The 20495-nt window shown below is 41.4% G+C and overlaps 1 protein-coding gene across 1 annotated transcript in view; it reads left to right on the forward strand.

The window, feature by feature from the left end:
- LOC126234906 (voltage-dependent T-type calcium channel subunit alpha-1G) overlaps positions 1-20495 on the forward strand; it is a 790867-nt gene that overhangs the window by 353402 nt on the left and 416970 nt on the right. Inside the window, exon 11 of the mRNA XM_049943646.1 lies at positions 5299-5446. Coding sequence (XP_049799603.1) covers positions 5299-5446 — 148 coding nt within the window. The remainder of the gene's footprint in view (positions 1-5298; positions 5447-20495) is intronic.

Below are 20495 nucleotides of genomic sequence, written 5' to 3' on the forward strand. Positions count from 1 at the left end.
CATTACCTCGTCACCGTGCATGTCTCTCTCCATGTTCAAATAATGAGAGGGAATATCCAAATATCTCGCTGAGCTGTACGTCGAAACTGGGGAATGTGTGGGGAGGGAAGTAGGAGGTGTTAAGTACATAAAGTTACCGCTCACCAGTGAGTTACAGGATAACAAATTTTTGCGCATGAGGAAACGAAATTACTGACAAACTATAAAGTATTTTACCAATACTTCAAAACCCCAAACTACAACATAAAAAATTAAAATATAACAAGAAAAACAGTAAAAACATATTTTCAGATTTCATGTATTTATTCATACTAGATGTTACTCTTTAGTCCAATAGTGATTTTAATTTTTTAATTTCTAGTTGATTAAAAATCGTCATAAATTTTTTCAGAGATTTCGCCTGTTTTTATGTAAACACAGACGGATTGTGACATTGTTTCTTCCGCTAGATCTGAATGAAAATCTGGGAGGCACAGTTTTTTTTTTTTTTTTTTTTGCAAGGGGAGTCTAATGAGATCGCGGAATTGTGTCATAAGGCAAATAAAACTCCACATGTAAACAGACTTCGTCGTTAGTATTTATGTTATTGCTTACAAATCTGCTGTCAGTGAAGACCACTTTGTATTAAGTCAAGGCACTGATGCTCCACATTTTTCAATAACAGTCGAAATGTAATGCAAAGAAGCTCTGCAGGGCAACTCTGATAGTTCACTGCCTTACTCCGGATTGAAATGATCGCAGACAGATCTCGGTCACATATTTCAACCTGAGCTTCACCTGTTTTCCAACAGTTGTGTCTTCTGCTCGTTAGTCAGTTTGTACAACACGCGTGCCTCACTTGTTCGATGTTACTTGTTGCTAATCTTCTTGACCATTAATCCAAATGTGATGCGTCATCTGCCCCGGAAGTGTTTGAACCACTTTTGTGCTCCCCATTTTTGTCTGTACACTTGCACCTTCATCGTAACGATCTCCTCGGCCATATTCCACGGTTTCAAAAATGTTTCAGATTAATGCGTTGCTCCATTGGTCTATGACGCAAGTATTCAGCCTCGCTACCCTCCACTGATTGTAGATGATAATTCTGCTTCGTGTTAAATGTGTTTCATGTTATGCAATGTTTCTGCAAGCATGCATCTTCATCACATGTTGTCATTTGAGTATTAGACCATTCACCAAGTCTGTTAGACGCACCTAGTATTTAACGCTATTACCCAATATGTGATTGTGTTTAATCTGCTGTATCACATGCCTATTTCAAGTACATTGCTGCGTTATAGGGATAGCAGATCTCACTTCGTATCTCTTTTGAGGTTCAATTTAGGTTTGTGTTGCGTGTAAAACGCAGCTTTCCGAGACATAAGGGTGGGCGAAAACCGCCCGCCTTATTAACAATTGTTGATGTGGTCCGACGGTAATCTGGGAATGCTCTACACATCCATCTAAGAAAATTCATGGATTGGTAACTATTTCAGTTTTTCAGGTACCCAACACAAAAGCACGAAAATCTGTACAGCAACATTAACACCTAACTAATTAAAACACAAGTAATACACAACAAAATTAATGAACTTTTCAGATAAATGTTACACAACACTTTCCATTCGTTTGACATTAACGTGACGGTATGGCAATAGAAATGGCATCTATCGAAAGAAATATAATGAGTCACAGAACTATGTCAATAAAATGCTGTCGCCATACAGAACCCGGAAAGAGCGACAACGAAAGATAAAAATGAAATGAAACGTACTACGGTTTTCTTGCATTGGCTGGTTTTAAACACCGCCTCTTAGTTACTTTGTCACGATTCACTGTCTGTTCGTTTCAAACCGGTTACTAATGGTACGTCAAGTAGTCTCATACAAGAAAGAAATATACCCCCTGCATTTCCGAGTTTCCCATGGCGTTTCACTCATTAGTGGAACATATCTTAAGGCTGTTAATCGTAGCTACTCAACTGATGTCACTTTACATGGAGGGATTGGACGGGAGGATGTTTCTTCTTTCATTTCCCATTAATGTTGACGTCGACCTTACTAGTTTCAGATAATGTTTTTGGTAATAGGTATTCAGCTTTTATTTTGCACATTTGTGATCGTTTATCTTATGTTTATTCTTCCTAAGCATTATGATTCAAAATTTAATATTTTCTTTCTTTCATTTTATATATAGTTTTATATCAACATTGTTTGTATGCTATAAACATCGTTTACACGTACATTTTTACTTTCGTATGTTAACAAAAAAAAAAAAAAACTAAATGACTGTCAGCGAAACTTTCGACCCGCCATACAAATTCCAAGACTGCGGGTTTACATTTGTAAAGCCAAATAAATACATAAAATGCTGACTGCAATTGCTCTTTCTAAATGGAATGTTCAACTCTGTGACCCTCAATTGCTTTTAACAGAGTATGGTTATGCAGTGGCGTCTGGAACTGTACCGACAAAAACTCAATGAATTATCGCACAAGAACACTTTGCAGTCATCCACGTGACGCAGTTAGAGATCTGATGCAATATTAATGGTCGGAAGTAGCAAGATGTTAAACACCCATAATAAACCATTACTGACAGATAGTGCAAGATCACCATAATGAGACAAAGCTCAATTGTGAACATGCGACTTTCGGAAAGGATAACTGGTCAGATGTTGACTTGAGCTATAACATTACAATATTCGTATCTACAGTCATATTTCTGAAGGATCCTTAACACTTCTGTGAAGAATAACCTTTAGCATTTGTTTTGTAATTTGTGACCTGACAACCTCAGGGTCATTGCGAATGGACCCACAACTCAGCAGGATATGGACTGTATGTTTGTAAAGAAATAATTCAGCCCATTGATTTATCTCATTGAATATAAAATCATGGGGAAGCTAAATGAAGACGATATGAACGATATTTGAACCACATTACATTCCAAATAGAAGTTTTCTTCCTGCGTCATCTCGATCACTTAAGTCTGATATTAGAAAACAAAACGAAAAGAGAGTGTTTGAAACCTACAATTATAAAATTATGCTTTTAGCGGTGATTGTATTTACATAAAAAACCACACAGGAGCTTCAGCTTCTTAGTAATATCTAATAAATAACGCTTTCAAATATGTGACCGAAAATGTAAAATTATTTCAAATAAACCAGGTCATAGGCGACTAAATGTCTGTAGAAAATCTGAACGTCAGTAGTTATTAAATGCTGATTCAGACGCACTCAGCTTTGTTGCCAGATTTTCCACCGTCCTGTCCTCCTTTAAGTGCCACCCCCACTTAGCAGCGCTACATTTCCGATGGGAAACGCCATAGATAGTAGACTTAGCCCAGTGGTACTACTTAAATATGCACTATGGCGGTAATAGCACGCAAATCGTCCTAAGTTTATTTGATATGATTCACACTTTCAACATGCAAAATGAAATGATTTTAAAACCGTGTGCTAGTACTGTAATCGGCCAATCTGCACGAAGAGTTAATGGGATACATTTTTTTTTTAATATTGCACAATGAAAAGTAGCTGCACGCTTCATTCATTTGCCACCTATGAAGAAATTACTTCAAAATTACTCTTTTAGGTGCGTGCTGGGAGCATGCTGTGGTTTTGACATAAGCATCATCATCATCATCTAACGCTGGCATTAGATGGTAAAGAAGTCCTTTTGGTGAAGAGAAATGGAATTACTGTAGAAATACGCATGCAAAACACATGCACAAATTCTCTCTCTCTCTCTCTCTCTATCTCTCTCTCTCTGACACACACACACACACACACACACACACACACACACACACACACACACACACACACAATTTACTGAAGCATTATAGATTCTCAGTGACTCAGTGAAGTTTTCACAACTCGTCACATATTTTTGGATCCAGTCAAGGGCAGATAGCACATACTTTTAATCAGCATTCATGGATTATCACAGGTATACCTAACATTCTGAGCACATGTCCAACACATCATGCATTCATTTTATCTGTGACATTCGAAATCATTACAGAAAAATTGTCACAGAAGTGGGCGCGAAAGAATAGTAACAAGTGTGTAAGACCAGTATCTGCGTATAACAGCAATCAGAAACCTTCAACACAATGCTACACGTCTACAGCGGCAGTTCCAAGCAGGATCAGGAGCGCAGTTGTCAACACAAACAGTATGAAGCAGGCTCCATGAGCAGGCATTGTCTCTCAAGGCTCCTTCTCCAAACTGGGTTTGGAGAGGGGCTCGTGTTGCATGGCACAAGATCACAGTCTGTGTACTAGGCAACAGTGGCACACACTACTATTTTCTGATAAGACTGTGTCAGTCTCCGCGTTGACAGTACTGATATCCGTGTGTGGAGACAACAAAGACAACGTTTCACCCTAACTGTAGACTGCCACTCTTCTTAAGGTGCTTCGTTCATGTTTTGGGTTGGGATAATGTACTTCCAAACGACACTCCTTGTCCCAGTACATGGGAGGGTGACACGTGTGAAGGACTGGGACTTCATCCTTGCACGCATTATGGCTCCATTTGCTTAACATATCAGATCGGGATTCATGCTGATGGATCTCAATGCACGCCCCATCGTCACAATCTTGTGACCACTCTCCTAATGGAGCATAGAATTATTCGGATAGAGTGGCCTCCATATTCTCCAGATCTCAACTGCATTTAGAAAACAGGAGCCATGCTAAAACGAGCGGTTTGCAATCGTCTTCCCCCACCGTAGACCTTACAGGGCATCATAAAGGCCGCTATGGACGAATGAGACAATATCCGAAAGACTTATCTAGACAACTTGCTAAGGAGTATGCCTAACAGCGTTCAAAAGTGCGGCCAATTACGAAGAGGGCCAGTTGGTTCACGAACAATGCGTTATGCGAGATGACAGTGAGAGCAAACTGTGTGGAGTCCCTTACAAGGTTTTGTTTTTGTTTTTAGTTTGTGTATATCAAGTGGAAATACGTTTATCTTTTTTAATTTTGTTTTCTTATGACCGTACCTACAGAACGAAATCACGTTTGTTTCCTATTATTTTCTGTATAGGCAATATAGCAAAATGCAGCATTTATTTTGACCACTGTACTGCCGTTTGCAGACTCATTAGTGTAGCTTACAAGTTATGCGAGATAATACGTTTGTGGATAGGCTTCAAACGCCGAACTGCACCACACCTACCTTCACAACGAAGCCCCCACCAGCACCACTGTCCTCTCCGCTACCGCGCAGTCGCGCTCTACAGAAACAAACAACATGGAAGTTATTCGTGAAGTGAGTGTCAGTGTTGTGACGTTGTTGTGGCAGTGCCCGCTGTCGGAGAGCGCGTGCGGCGCCGCGTCCGAGGCGATGACGTGCCAGGAGCTGCTGGCGCTGTCCGGCGCGCTCAGCGCAGCCTTGCCCACGGGACAGCTCGCGCTCGACTCTTTCTTCTCGTCGCTCAGCAAGGGACCAGGTAAGGCAAGCCTCTCCTCTCACTGCTACCAATAACCACTGCCTAACAAAATAGTCATCAACTTTGGCATTATAATACATATATAATTAAGGCAACGATTGCCAATTATCTGTTACGCGCAGATACACATCATTCTCGAACTCTTACGGGAATTGGCGAAATGCCACGAGTAATGAGGATAATGGGCAAGGGACACTACACTTGTAGTGAGTGGATAAATGGAGAATTTGAGTCTGGCGGGAGGCGTGCTAGGGTAATCCGTACAGCTGCGATGTTCGCTGTGTCTCGATGGCTTACTGAGAGCCGGCACGGTAGCTAAGCGCGTTCGGTCAAAGGGCTGCTCGCCCTCAGTATTAAAAAAGAAAAGAAAACTGAGTAAGGGAATCAACGATCAACTTGAATGGATTTCTTATGACGTCCGCCCAAAAAAGAAAAAAAAGTGAGCAGAGCAACAGTCTAGTAAGCAGGGAACCCAGATTCCAGATTCGAGTCCCAATCTGGTACATATTTTTAATTTTCCCCATTGATCTAAATCAATGCCAATTCGTAGCCATTGTCTGTAATTCCTCTGTGTCGTAACTTTGACACTGCCACGTGACCTACGAGGGATGTTTTTATGGTTCCGTGCCTAAATCGGTAAAAACGGAATCCTCATAGTATCATGTTTTTATCCGTCTGTCTGTGTCCCTGTGAGTCTGTGCGACAGTTAACAACCCTTTTCCTCAGTAACCGGCAGCAAATCGAAATTTATGTCACATAATAAGGTCTATAGTCTTTTGGTGGCGTAAAAATGTTAATCTTCTACGTCAATGTAATCAAAAGATATAGCTTTATACGTTACGTATTTTGACAATTGTAAACACACTCATCAAAGGCTATAAGATACTTCCCATTGACTTAGAGTCTTGAAATCTGACAGGAAACAAGACCTCACAGTACAAGTAAAGAAAAGATTCGAGAATTAATTTGTAATTATATCACACGAAATTTTTTTCTTACGTTCATTACCCGACTTTGAACTTAAAATTAAAACATACTCTGAAGTCTTGGAATTCCTGGGAGCCATATCTTGCAAGTAACAATGTGGATAATAGGCAAAAATCGTCGCGATTCTCGATTCCCAGGAATGGATGAACAGCGTACGTATATAATTAAACTTGTGCAGAAACCTTAGAGCTTGAGTCCTGCTAGCATCTAGTCATTTTTTTTATTAACCTCCCATTGGTCGCGAAATGGAAACCACAACGAAAATCAAAAATGTTTTACTTGTAACATTTAGCTACACTATATATGAAGGTATGGCTACCCGGCCATTGAGCGTCTAGTGCGAACGCTCTCGCTATGCCCCATCTCGTACGGGACTTGGTAGATTAATCTGCCACGAGTAATGAGCGTGATGGGCAAACATCTATTAGGCGCACTACGAATGTAGTGGTGTGGACATGTCGGGAATGTGGGTCTCACGGGGAGCGTGGAAGGGGTAAGTCCCTGCAGGCGCGCTACCCTCTGTGCCCTCGGTGGCTCAGATGGATAGAGCGTCTGCCATATAAGAAGGAGATCACAGGTTTGAGTCCCGGTCGGGACACACATTTTCAACATGTCCCCAATGACGAATATCAACGTCTGTTTGCACCTAATTTAATTATCATTTCATTAGCTTCACCTTCCAGCAACTGATCTAAATAGTGGCCGCTCCGATATACACGATTGTCGCAGTGTCGTGCCATCTTTCCAATACCCTCGCCATAGAGGGCAGCCGCCTGTGATTTCCGCCAATTCCTTAAGCCTTCAGCACACGGGAGGAGTTAGCCAACATTGACGTGGCGCTCTACGAGTTTTCCGCCTTCACTTCCTGCTATTTCTCGTTGAGGAGCCATTTCGTCACGTGAGACACAAAACAAGTTCTGCGATATTTCTGCAACGTACCACGTGTAGTAGAACCAAAAGGTAACAAGAATGCTTCCTGCATCACAAGTATAAAGCAAGACCCCGTACTGTACTTGGCGTGTTCAGCAGAAGTCCATATTCGGCGAGTTTTATGTTATACGTTGCACCCTATAAATATTTGCTGTTTCTAAGTAGTTGACTCTCTCGAAAGAGAATCGTTATTGGTACGATTTGTTGTAATAAAATGGCGGGAAACGTCATATTGGTCGTTAAAGAACTTTCGTATTTAGTTCCTTTCACGTTATAACTCGTATGCTAGGAGAGTAAGCCATTTCAAGGCAATGACATATTGAAGAGTCATGAAAACGTATCGTTCTTATAAGGATTTGTTATAATTAAATGTCAATAATGTCGGCGAGTAAAGTCTTTAGAAGCATAAAATATGACGTTGCTAGAAGTTGAGATTCAGTATAGTGTAGTTGGCCGAGGTGCCCCGTTACGGAACCAAGGCTAGTTCGGTAGAGGGTTCGTATCCTACTGTACAGATATTTTTTCACTTCCCCTTTTCTATAAAGTTGTGGGAGTTTCCTATGAAACTGACAGAAATAATTTCTTAGTATGTTATGTAAATATAAGTCCTCTGTCTGCCAAGAGTGAGTTTGTTCGATTTGGTGAACTTTTATAAACCGATACCCTTACTGAATGAAAATGTATTTTTCGTTTTTGTCTTATTATACGTTCTCAGCTACTGAAGCTTTTATTTCTGTACGAAGGTTGCCTAGAAAGCAATGCACCGCATTTCTTTTTCTCGGCCAAAAACATTGCTACGAATGCGTAACGTTACGTATGTATTATCTGAAGTCTGCTGAGTGAGCACGACAAGTTTCCGTCACTTTCGACAGACAGCGTAGCTGCAGGACAGCCTCAAAATAGCGTCTGTAGATGACGTACGTTACAATGAATGTGCCGTCATTGAATTTCTCATTCCAGAGAAAGAAAATGTGGGGAATATTCACAAACGCTTAAGCAAAGTCTATGGAGCATCTGCTGTCGGTAGAAGTATAGTTAGTCGCTGGGCACGGAGGGTGAGGTCATCAGAAAGCGGTTCGGCAGAGCTCCACGACTTGCAGCGATCGGAGAGAACATCCATGGTTGTCATGCCTGACATGTTGCAGCGAGTTGATGTTTTCATTCGCGAGGACAGACGCATTACGACTCAGCAGTTGGCGCTGCATCTGTCAATCAGTAAAGGAAGTGTGGATCCAATTATCCGCACTCTCGGATATTCAAAAGTGTGTGCAAGATGGTTCCAGCGGTGTCTAACTGTGGACCACAAATCGCACAGAAAAAAAAACATTTGCCTTGATTTGTTGTTTTTTTGCAACGTTTTGAACCTGAGGGGGAGGCCTTCTTGTCCCGGATTGAGCCCAAACAAAACGACAGTCGATGGAATGGCGCCATTCCCACTCCCCACAGAAGAAAAAAATTCAAAGCAGCTGCTCCACCGGTAAGGTCATGATCTCCGTGTTCTGGGACTGTGAAGTGATTCTCATTGATATGATTCCAAGGCGCGGTACCGTTAATTCACAAGTATATGTCAACACATAAACAAAACTCAAGATGCGCTTCCGGCGACTTCGGCGCCACAGCAATCCAGGAAATGCAACACGATAACGCTCGGCCCCACACTAGCCTGAGGACTGCTCAACACAGGGTTTGATAGTATTACCCTATCCACCCTACAGCCATGACCTAGCCCCCTCAGACTTCCACTTGTTTGGGCGATTAAAGGATGCTATTCGCGGACGACATTTTGAAGGCGATGAGGAGGTGATTCACACATCGAAGCACTGGCTCCGCCTCCAGGACAAGGATTGGTACCGACAGGGCATACACGCCCGAGGTGCATTGCTTTCTGGGCAACCCTCGTATACCATAGACAGAACAACATGACTAGCATACAGTCAAGACAGCAGTTATGCGTTTTAGTAGAGCTAATACAGGAATTCTACGCACGTCCACTTTCGTGAACATACTGTATGGTTAGCAAGAAAATAAAGCCAACACCTGTCGTAGGAGAGCGCTGACAACGCAAAAAAATGTTAACCAGCTTGTGCTCTGTGCCATTAGCGGTGTCTCTTGTGACACTGGGTATTCCGTCTACATTCATGTCAGCATTTTCTGCCTTGTCCCGTGGGCCGACGGCCTTACACTGGTCTGCAGCTTGTCATCTGTGCCAAAATGCTATCCTCATAGCTAGTGGTTCATGTGAACCAATAGATGAAAGTTAGAGGGAGCCAAGTCCAGGCTGTATGGTGAGTGATCAAGCACTTCCCATCGAAGACGCAGTAGGATAGTCTTCGTTGCACCTGCTGTGCGTGGTCGAGAATTTTCATCAAGAAGGAAACTCATGGCAGTTACATTATACGGGGCGCTTGAAATCAGGCGAAAGCCTTCAGCAGGACTTCACACTTGGTGGGAGACACTATTTTCTACACATCTTTACTTGCTCACTGTGCACTCAGAAGTGAAACATGCGAAGTGACGTAATAGATGGACAAATTAGACACACTGCGCAACACCTATGCACAAAGCTTCACCCGATTTGCACTGTGGTTTTAATTTCGCGATCGATCGGAGGTTGAAAAAAATGGCACTCATAATTTTAAAAATACATTTTTGTTCTCAGTTTTCTTCAACACATTGGCTGGACTCGCAGCAATTTATCAATTTCGACTTGAGTGGCAATTCTGGAACATATCGATGGAAGGCAATGAAAACCTCATAAATATATTTTGCTTAATTTCAAAGGAGAAGCAAAAACGATTTCTTAAAATATATTAAGTGATACAGATAAATTTGCTGCATGTGCAACTTTATAGTAGAAACCTATTTATTAACACATTAGAGAAATCCATGCACTTTCAAATCTGTCTTTTATAATGGAGTTAGTGGTTAATGGAATTACGTGGTTTTCATAGACAGATGGACTTACGACGTTTTCATTGCCTGCTATCGATATACTGTGTTCTAGAATTATGTTATACCTTGAAGAAAACGATCTATTGACATACAACTAGACGGATGCAAGAAATATCGCTCTTATGAAACACAGCTGGCCTTTTATTCACACGAAGTACTGACAAAGGAACCTGCCCATCGCACCCCCCTCAGATTTAGTTATGAGTTGGCACAGTGGATAGGCCTTGAAACACTGAACACAGATCAATCGAGAAAACAGGAAGAAGTTGTGTGGAACTATGAAAAAAATAATCAAAACATACAAACTGAGTAATCCATGCGCAGGATATGCAACATCAAGGATAACCTAAACTCAGGAGCGCCGTGGTCCCGTGGTTAGCGTGAGCAGCTGCGGAACGAGAGGTTCTTGGTTCAAATTTTCCCTCGAGTGAAAAGTTTAATTTTTTATTTTCAGACAATTATGAAAGTTCAGGCACTCACACATAATCAACTTCGCTCTCCAAAATTCCAGGACATGTTCAGATTTGACGGTCTACACACGGGAAAATTTGAAAACGTTAAAAACATATATGTTCTGAGAGAGCACAGGGAAAACTGTGTGACTGTGAAACTGTTACATTCATTTGTTGCAGTTTATGTGACAAACTCTTATGTTTTCATCACTTTTTGGGAGTGATTATTACATCCACAAGAAAACCTAAATCGGGCAAGGTAGAAGAATCTTTTTACCCATTCGCCAAGTGTACAAGTTAGGTGGGTCGACAACATATTCCTGTCATGTGACGCACATGCCGTCACCAGTGTCGTATAGAATATAACAGACGTGTTTTCCTGTGGAGGAATCGGTTGACGTATGACCTTGCGGTCAAATGTTTTCGGTTCCCATTGGAGAGGCACGTCCTTTCGTCAACTAATCGCACGGTTTTGCGGTGCGGTCGCAAAACACAGACACTAAACTTATCACAGTGAACAGGGACGTCAATGAACGAACGGACAGATCATAACTTTGCGAAAATAAAAAACTGAACTTTTCACTCTAGGGAAGATTTGAACCAAGGACCTCTCGTTCCGCAGCTGCTCACGCTAACCACAGGACCACGGCGCTCCTGTGCTCGCACAATCCTTGATGTTGCCTATCTTGCGCATGGACTACTCAATTTGTATATTTTGCTTATTTTTCTCATAGTTCCACACAACTTCTTCCTGTTTTCTCGATTGATCTGTGTTCAGTTTTTCAAAGCCTATCCACTGTGCCAACTTATAACTAAATCTGAGGGGGGTGCGATCGGGAGGTTCCCTTGTGAGTGCTACCGACACGGGTCTCAAGCTGATTCCATCTTTCTACATTTTTTCTAGATTTCCAGAACAATTTTGACGCCGTTCCCCACAAGCGGCTTCTAATCAAATTTCCGACCTATGGAGTTATCGACTGAATTGTGCGACTGGATTCGTCATTTCCTCTCTCTCTCTCTCTCTCTCTCTCTCTCTCTCTCTCTCTCTCTCACTCTGTCTCTATTCGTTTAGTCAATTGTGATTCCTCATGATTTCTTCTATCCCGTACAATCTCCCGAAGACTTTCCAAGGTAGAATGCATTACTTATGAATTGTCATCAATCCATTTCATCCTTTGCAGTCTCTTCACTTTATGCCTTCCATCTTACCTAGCATAAGATCTTTTCCAGGGAATCATGTCTTCTCATGACCTTCCCAAAGTAGATCAGTTTATGTTTCAGTATCACAGCTTAAAGAGAGCAAACTTGTTTCAATAGCAGTAATGCTGAATTAAGATCTTAGCAGTCCACGAAACACTAAGGAATTTCCCCCAACACCACAATTCAATGGAGTCTATTCTACTACGTTCACTCTTTCCTGTGGTCTGGATCTCACATCTCTGCATCACAAACAGGCCTTACTATACAAATAGTCCATACTGTTTAAATAAATGTTGCTAAAGCTACACCTTTGGTCCGTGAAACGTTGTCAACATTCGATACTGACTGTCTAGCAAGTGACAAGCCTTTCTTGATATCATGGTTCTTTGTAATATGCGTGAAGTTTTCTAGAAAAACAAAAATTGTATCAGGAGTTCATCAAGGTAGCGTTATAGGTCCTCCACTGCGCTTAATCATTATAAATTCTTTAAATGTTTTCTCTTAGACTGTTTGCAGATGATGGTGTCGTTTAGCCGCTAATCATCAGAAGATCAAAAATAATTGCACAGTGCGTAAATCAATTAATCCTACACAACAAAAATTGTGAGCTTCTCCATATGAGTACTAAAAGTGTCTGTTAAATTGCGGTTACACGAAAATTGCACAGTTTTAAACGTTGTGCATTCAACTTCATAACTAGATGTTACTGTTACAAACAACTTGTATCGTAACAAATGGCTCTGAGCACTATGGGACTTAACATCTGTGGTCATCAGTCCCCTAGAACTTAGAATTACTTAAACCTAACTAACCTAAGGACATCACACACATCCATGCCCGAGGCAGGATTCGAACCTGCGACCGTAGCAGTCGTGCGGTTCCGGACTGAGCGCCTAGAACCGCTAGACCACCGCGGCCGGCTGTATCGGAACCATCACATGGAAAATGTGTTGGCGAATACGAACCAAAGACTGGCAGAACACTTGGAAGGTCCAACAAATCCATTGAAGGGACTGCCATTCTACGCTTCTCCGTCCTCTTTTAGAGCATTGCTGCACGGTGTGGGTCCTTACCAACCAGAGCTGACGCAGGACATTGAAAAAATTCAAATTCGGGAAGCTCGTTTTGTGCTATCGCGAAATACGGGAGAGACTGCATGAATAGGGTAATCGAGTTTGGCTGTCAAACATTAAAAAAAAGGCGTTTCTCGCTGCGGCGGCATCTTTTCACGAAATTTCAATCACCATCTTTCTCCTCAGATGGCCAAAATATTATCTTGATTCTTATTTACATACGAGCAAATGACCGTCGTAATAAAATAAGAGAAATCAGAGCTAGGAAAGAACAATTTTGGTGATAATTTTTCCTTCGTACTATTCTAGAGTGGAATGGTCGAGAGACAGTCTGAAACTGGTTCTATGAACTCTCGGCCAAAGGTGTTAGTGTCAGTTGTTGAGTAACCATGCAAATGCAGCTGTATGAGTCATCGTCAGAACTAAAAATTCAGAGAAAATAAGTATTAGATACAAAAAATTTAAATGCGCAAGGTAAAGAAAAATACTATTTTATTTTCCCCTTTATCTTGCATTTTCAATTCTGTAGTATTCGTGATTCCCCCTCCATCATAAAAACGACCTTTTATAGACCAACATCATTATATGTGATTATATCTTACCTGCTGTGTAAAGAACATTTAAATTTTTGTATCATAAAAATTTTTCATCTAAATATATTTAAAGACAGAATTTGTTCAATCTGTTTTATAGAATTAAAGAGTCGTTAATGACACAAAATCTTGAGATGAAGAGCGATTTTACCTGCTTCCAGACCACCCCGGTCGTCTGAAATAAAAATAACAGTAAAGAAAAATCTTACCGCTAATGTTGCATTTACCATACATGCGAACGATACCGTCTCGCAGTTACATTTTGTAGGAACCTTGTTACAGGTTCTGCTCTTCGTCTCTTTACTTGTCATTCTGCTACTGGCACTAGTCTTGCTTCAAACGTACATACAATGAATTTCTTTTAGTCTATGACAACTGTGCTGTTATAGGATGATTATCATATATCTCTGTATCCACTCCTCTAAAGCTTCTACGGCACATTGTTAATAAACTGACTTTTTGCGCACAAATAAGTACTATTCCTCAATTGTGATACTCAGCAAGTTACTAGTGCATATCTACTCTCTTACCTTCGTTTGCTATTCACAAAATTTTAGGCCAAGAGCTTGCCCACCCCTATGGAGAGAAAGTTAACTTCAACAGTGAATTCTAGCATTTATTCCTCTTTGATAACTTATTTTTAGTTTCCTTCAACGTCTTTTAGATATGGAAGTAATATCACGGTGCTATAAGCCAAAACCATACCTACCGTCAACACTCACAAGGTCTTTCTTGGTCTCAGTTTTCCGAAGCGACTCTTAACTGAACCCACCTCCGTATATGAAATCGTTAACACACGCTTTTGTAGTAATCCACAACTAGTGAATAGGCGCTACAGATCTTACGGTGGAAGTGCTTTTCACCACCAGTATTTGGCCGGCACGAGAGCAAAGGTGACACACTTCCACCATAGAACATAATCAAATTCCTAACCCCTTAGCTATATCTCTTGAAATGTCATACGGTTGACGGTGGTTGGTATTTTGGAGGGGGGCGTTGACTTCTTCAGCCTCATACACCATTTCCTTCACCAGCCAGGAATGCTGCGACATCGACAACAATCTGACGCTTTGAGTTCACTGTCATCGATCATTCTTCATACAATCCCGACTTGGCCCATCCAAATTCCATATGTTTCTTAAAGAACACTGTCACTAATTTCACTTTGATAGTGATGAAGCGGAGCAAGCAGGGGTGAGGTTGTGGCTCCATCAACAAATCAAAACATTCTATGGTGACGATATCAACAAACTTGTCTCTCGTTTGGAGAAATGTGTTTGTCATCAGGCTGTCTATGTTAAGAAATAAATCTTTAGGCATGAATATAAATATGTAGACTGTTAATGACATTCGTTTTATCTAAAAAGCCTTAAAAGTCTTCACATAAAAAGTTCGAAGGCATCACTTCTCAGCTCTCCTCAGTACAAGAGCTCATCGGGCATCTGCACGACATAGGTACAGATGCATGACCTTTTAGCAATCGGAGGAAGATATTTGAAAATCATCTACACTAGGACCTCATATCAAACGAAAATATAGGACTCCTGCATCCGCTCATTTCCTGACTTATTTAGCTACATATTGTAAGTGTTGATTACACAAGCGTACATTTTAAAATTTTTGTCAGGCGAGTTCTTAAAAGTAAGGTTAGAATCAAATAATAACGCTATAATTCTGAAAATTTGTTTCATTTTCTTCTGTCACGTCAGGAATTTCCGCAAAATAAGGTATCATACTCGAAAAGATTAAAATAGAATTTCAGCCGAGGACTGTGTTTTTATAATAATTGTTTTTAGTCAAATTTTCTTTTTTGTTGCTTCGACGAACCTTCAGCTTTACTGCCCCTCTTCAACGTCTAGCAATAGTCGGCCATCATACGGTCATTCCGTCTTTCCTGGTACCTGTTCTCCACTCCTTAACGTCCTAATTGAAGAGCTCTCCTTGTTCTTCACTTTAATGCTTCAGATTTTCAACGAATTATCAATATGTGAACTGGGCTATTGCACTCATATTTACTCAAATTTATGAAATTTTCCACCATATTTCTGACATTGTTCTTTTAATTTTGATTTTTTTTATTTTCTGTAATGTTTTCAGTAACAAGCCTTAAATTCGTTGTAGTGTCAAATTAGTGATCCATCATCAGTCTGAATCTGAGAACCGACGAAAATTCCAGCTTTCAGTGTCTCTAGACTGATGAAGAAAAGTTTCATTGAAAGCTACTTAAAGCAGAATCTGTCTTGTTGAAGTACTCTTACAAATTGTTTCATCAATCTTAGTTTGGTATGTAGTGGTGGGAGCAGTAATTTTTTGTGGTCTTCAAGTGGTTCATGCAATATGTTTCTAGACCAGTCGCGAAATGTCTCCTATTTGGCCAAACCTTTACACTCAGATAAATTTGCTTGCCCCAGCTAACCCATTCACATATAAATCAGGGAATTTTGGTTTACCTACATTACTGTCCTAGTAAAATTCTGGTATCTAAAAATAAAATATATTCCATTCCGAAGAAAAGCTGTGCGTGGTATAAGAAAATTAAGAATAGTTCTCTAAATCAGCATCTAAAAGTTCTCTGTGCACAATTCGGGTTTGCGCCGTAGATTTTCCGTGAAAATGTCGGGAGAAATGAATATCAAACGTTTCGTATTAATATGTAATTTAATAATCAATCATTTTAATACAGTGGTAGCACTGAGTAGTATAATGACTACAGTATAGATAAATTACGGTTTTTGACTGTCGCTGGCCGCTGCACGCCTGATGCACCAACTACATAATGGCTTTCATTTTCGACGCTGCCATAGCTCTCGCATTCACTCGGCACTGACATTTTAGGCTTTCTCGATTCCTTTTGTGGCTTAAATTAGTACTACAAGTTGTGGAATAAGCCTCGTCAGCTGCGAAGTTTCGCTGGACCGCCTTCTGAAAGTGTTGTTGTAGGACTTGTCCTTGAAATGAATAGCCAGAAGCTACCTCTTTAAGTTCAAAATTGAAAGTTTACCAACCTTTAATCACGTCTTTAAGATCCTACTGGTGCTGACCAGATTTCTTACAGTCTCTAGGTTTACAAACATGTAGTTATTATGGACATACGCGAAGCTTGATTGTTCTTCTCTCGTCACAACGTAAAAGAGCACACAGTACCTAAACTCACAAATATTATTTAAATGATCAAGATCACAAATTTTTGAAGTCTGTTGCTCATAATTATAAGCCGTGCTTTCTCAGCTTGAATGAAACGAAAGTAGAGGCAACCCAAACGGTTCCCGAGGCTACCCTAGAATACAGGGTGGCTAACCCGAAGAAATGCCACATAAAGACTAAGAGCAGAATAAGAACAGAGTCACACTGAACAGAACGAGCGCGGACGCAGACTCCCTGACTGTAAATGGAGCGTATTTTGGCCTAATAAAGACTCGCTTCAGCATATTGTTCAATGTTTTTAATTTATAGTATCTTATTAATTCTATAGGTCATAAAATCCATCTTTTACTTGCTATTGATTTTGTCGTCATATTTTGTTTGTATTTTATTTATCATGAGCAGCATTTGCTAAAATATGCAGTACTTATTCTTGTTTACACAGTTTAGAATCCTGGGTTCATAGCCACGGAATCCATTTTGGTGATTAAAATTTAGTTACTGAAAATAACACTTGATCATTACTATGGGTGTCAGTAGATTCAGAAAACTCAGGTGATCGAAAGTATATCAACAGATCACGGAAATTTACGTAATTTGTCTACAATTGGCACTTACAGTTTTGATCAGGTAGAATATTTACTTAACAATATCTTTTGAACTAATTAGGTTTGGGTTAACGTAAATACTTTACTGAAAAGAAGACAAACAGCTCTTTAATTTGGAAGTGGCCTTTCCTTTTAAGTTTAACCACTAGCTCATAAGATATTTCCCTATGACTAGATGTACGAACTTTTATGATTACAATAACTTTTGATTGCCATCATTTTTGAAGAAACTAATTTGCTCATTGCAACAAAGACAACAAATTGAGTGATCTCAATAATAAACTTTTGTGGTGGGGTCTTTGTTTCTACATTTTGATAATATAAACACTAATTGCTTAATGTAGGAACTTTAATATCGTATTTTTAGAAAGAAAGCGCACATTTTATGTGACCTTAATACATGAAACAGGAGTGCACACAAAGTAGGATAGTGGGAGTCAGCCTACTTGTCACAGTTTCGACGCATCTTTTGCTTTTACTTGCGTTTTCTGCAATTCCAAGCATGTTTACGAGTCATATGATATTACGCCGTCCATTATTTTGCAATTTTCAGTTTAATATTGCCTTTCCTCCAGTGAATATTTTTATTGTCTCAATCTGAGTCCTAGCAGTGCTCCTTAACCTATTCATAATGACGTCCGAATCAACGTCTTTGCTAAACGCGTTTCCACGCTACAACAATTTATAACTTTATATAAAGCTAATTCGTAACTGTCACGTGCATGCGCCAACACTGGTACGACGACGTCACAGACAAAACAAAAACATATAGACTATATCTACCTGTTGCGGGCTCAACCATTGTTTTCGCATTGTTAGTCTCGTAGATAACAGGGATTCAAATCTGATGGTATTTTGTTACACAACCAAATTCCACCGACGTGGGAACATATGTCAAAAGAAATTAGTTAAGAATCTAAATTTATTTTGAATCATCTAATATTACACAGACTGAGTTGACAAAAGTCATGGGATAGCGATATGTACTCGTACATATATAAATGGCGGTAGTATCGCGTACACAAAGTATAAAAGGAACTGTAATATTTACACAGGTGAGTCATGTGAAAAGGTTTCCGACGGGAATTCATAGACTTAGACACGGAATGTAGTTGGAGGTAGAGGAATGGGATATTCCATTTCAGAAGTCGTTAGGGAATCCAATAATCCGATGTCACAGTGTCAAGAGTGTACCAAGAATATCAAATTTCAGGCATTACCTCTCACCACACACAACGCAGGGTCCGACGGCCTTCACTTAACGCCCGAGAGAGGAAACTGCAGCGAAATTTGGCGTTAATGGGCTGTAGCAGCAAACGACAGACGCCAGTGCCTTTCCTAACAGCCATGTCACGATTTCAATTGGTAAAAGCTGATGATAAGGTTCGCGTGTGACACAGACCCCACGGTGCCATGGACTGAAGTTCTCAATAAAACACTGCGCAAGCTTTTGGCGGCTCCTTAATGGTGTGGGCTGTGTTTACATGGAATGTACTAAGTCGTCTGATCCAACAGGCTATGCCCGGCTATTTGGATACCATTGCATTTCATGATCCCAAGCAACGATGGAATTTTTATAGGCGACAATGCGCCCTGTGACTGGGCCACAACTGTTCGCGGTTGGTTTGAAGAACATTCTGGGCAGCAACTTCCTGGCAGATTAAAACTGTGTGCCTGACCGAGATTCCAACTCTGGACCTTTGCCTTTCGCGGGCAAGTACTCTACCAACTGAACTAGCCAAGCACGACTCACGATCGGTCCTCACAGCTGTAATTCCGCCAGTACCTCGTCTCCTACCTTCCAAACTTCACAGAAGCTCTCCTGCATTGGTAGAGCACTTGCTCGCGAAAGGCAAATGTCCCGAGTTCGAGTCTCGGCCCAGCACACAGTTTTAATCTGGCAGGAAGTTTCATATCGGCGCACACTCCGCTGCAGAGAGAAAATCTCATTCTGGAAACATCTCCCAGGCTGTGGCTAAGCCATGTCTCCGCAATATTCTTTCTTCCACGAGTGCTAGTTCTGCAAGGTATGCAGAGAGCTTCTGTGGAGTTTGGAAGGTAGGAGACGAGGTACTGGCAGAAGTAAAGCTGTGAGGACGGGTCGTGAGTCGTGCATGGGTAGCTCAGTTGGAGAGTACTTGCCCGCGAAAAGCAAAGGTCCCGAGTTTGATTCTCGGTCCGGCACACAGTTTTAATCTGCCAGGAAGTTTCATAACAGTGCACACTCCGCTGCAGAGTGAAAATCTCATTCTGGACAGTTCGAGCCACCCAGATCGCCCGACATCAATCCCATCGAAAATTCGTGGGACCTGATCGAGAGGTTAGTTCGTGCGCAAAATCCTGCACCGGCAACACTCTCACAATTATAGACGGCTATAGGATATGCATGGCTCAGTATTGGCTCTAGGATTAGCATCGCTCTGTATTTCTGCAGGGGCTTCCAACGCCTTGTTGAGGCGATACCACATGCAGTTGTTGCATTACGCTGGACAAAAGGCGGTCCTTCTCGATATTAGGATGTGTCCCCTTACTTTTGTCGCCTCTGTGTAGATCGGTGTTACAATTTCCGGTAGATAGGAAAACTCTAAGAAGACTTGGCCACAGTGAAGGTTTTGTGTGTGTGTGTGTGTGTGTGTGTGTGTGTGAGTGTGTGTGTGTGTGTGTGTGTGTGTGTGTGTGTGTGCGTGTACGAGTAAACTGAATTCATACGGAAGTCTAGAGAGTTTGAGGAGACGCTTTGAACAAGACGTCTGATGGTGGAACACGGCGTGCGGTCGCGGCAGCGTGTGTAACCGTCTGCGGCGGCGAACAAGGCGAGACGAGACGGGAAGCAAGGCGAGACAAGGCTAGGCCCGGCGCTGTAATGAGGAGCAGTCGGCAGCCGTGATTCGGCACACGCGTGGCGCGACACCCACGGCCCAATTACTGCGCGCGCTTGCCTGCCGCCGCCACCTCGTTACCCTGCAGTGTGGGAGCGCGAATATCGTGTGACAGCTGCTCGCGGCCGTGTACCGCGCGCCACTGGCAGCACAGCTGCTTTGTGCTCCCCACCGCCAGGCAGCACAGACGAAGGCGGAGACGTCCTACGTCATCTCGAAGACAGAAAAGAGGTG

The sequence above is a fragment of the Schistocerca nitens genome, chromosome 2, assembly GCF_023898315.1.
Source record: "Schistocerca nitens isolate TAMUIC-IGC-003100 chromosome 2, iqSchNite1.1, whole genome shotgun sequence".
Taxonomy (NCBI): Eukaryota; Metazoa; Arthropoda; class Insecta; order Orthoptera; family Acrididae; genus Schistocerca; species Schistocerca nitens.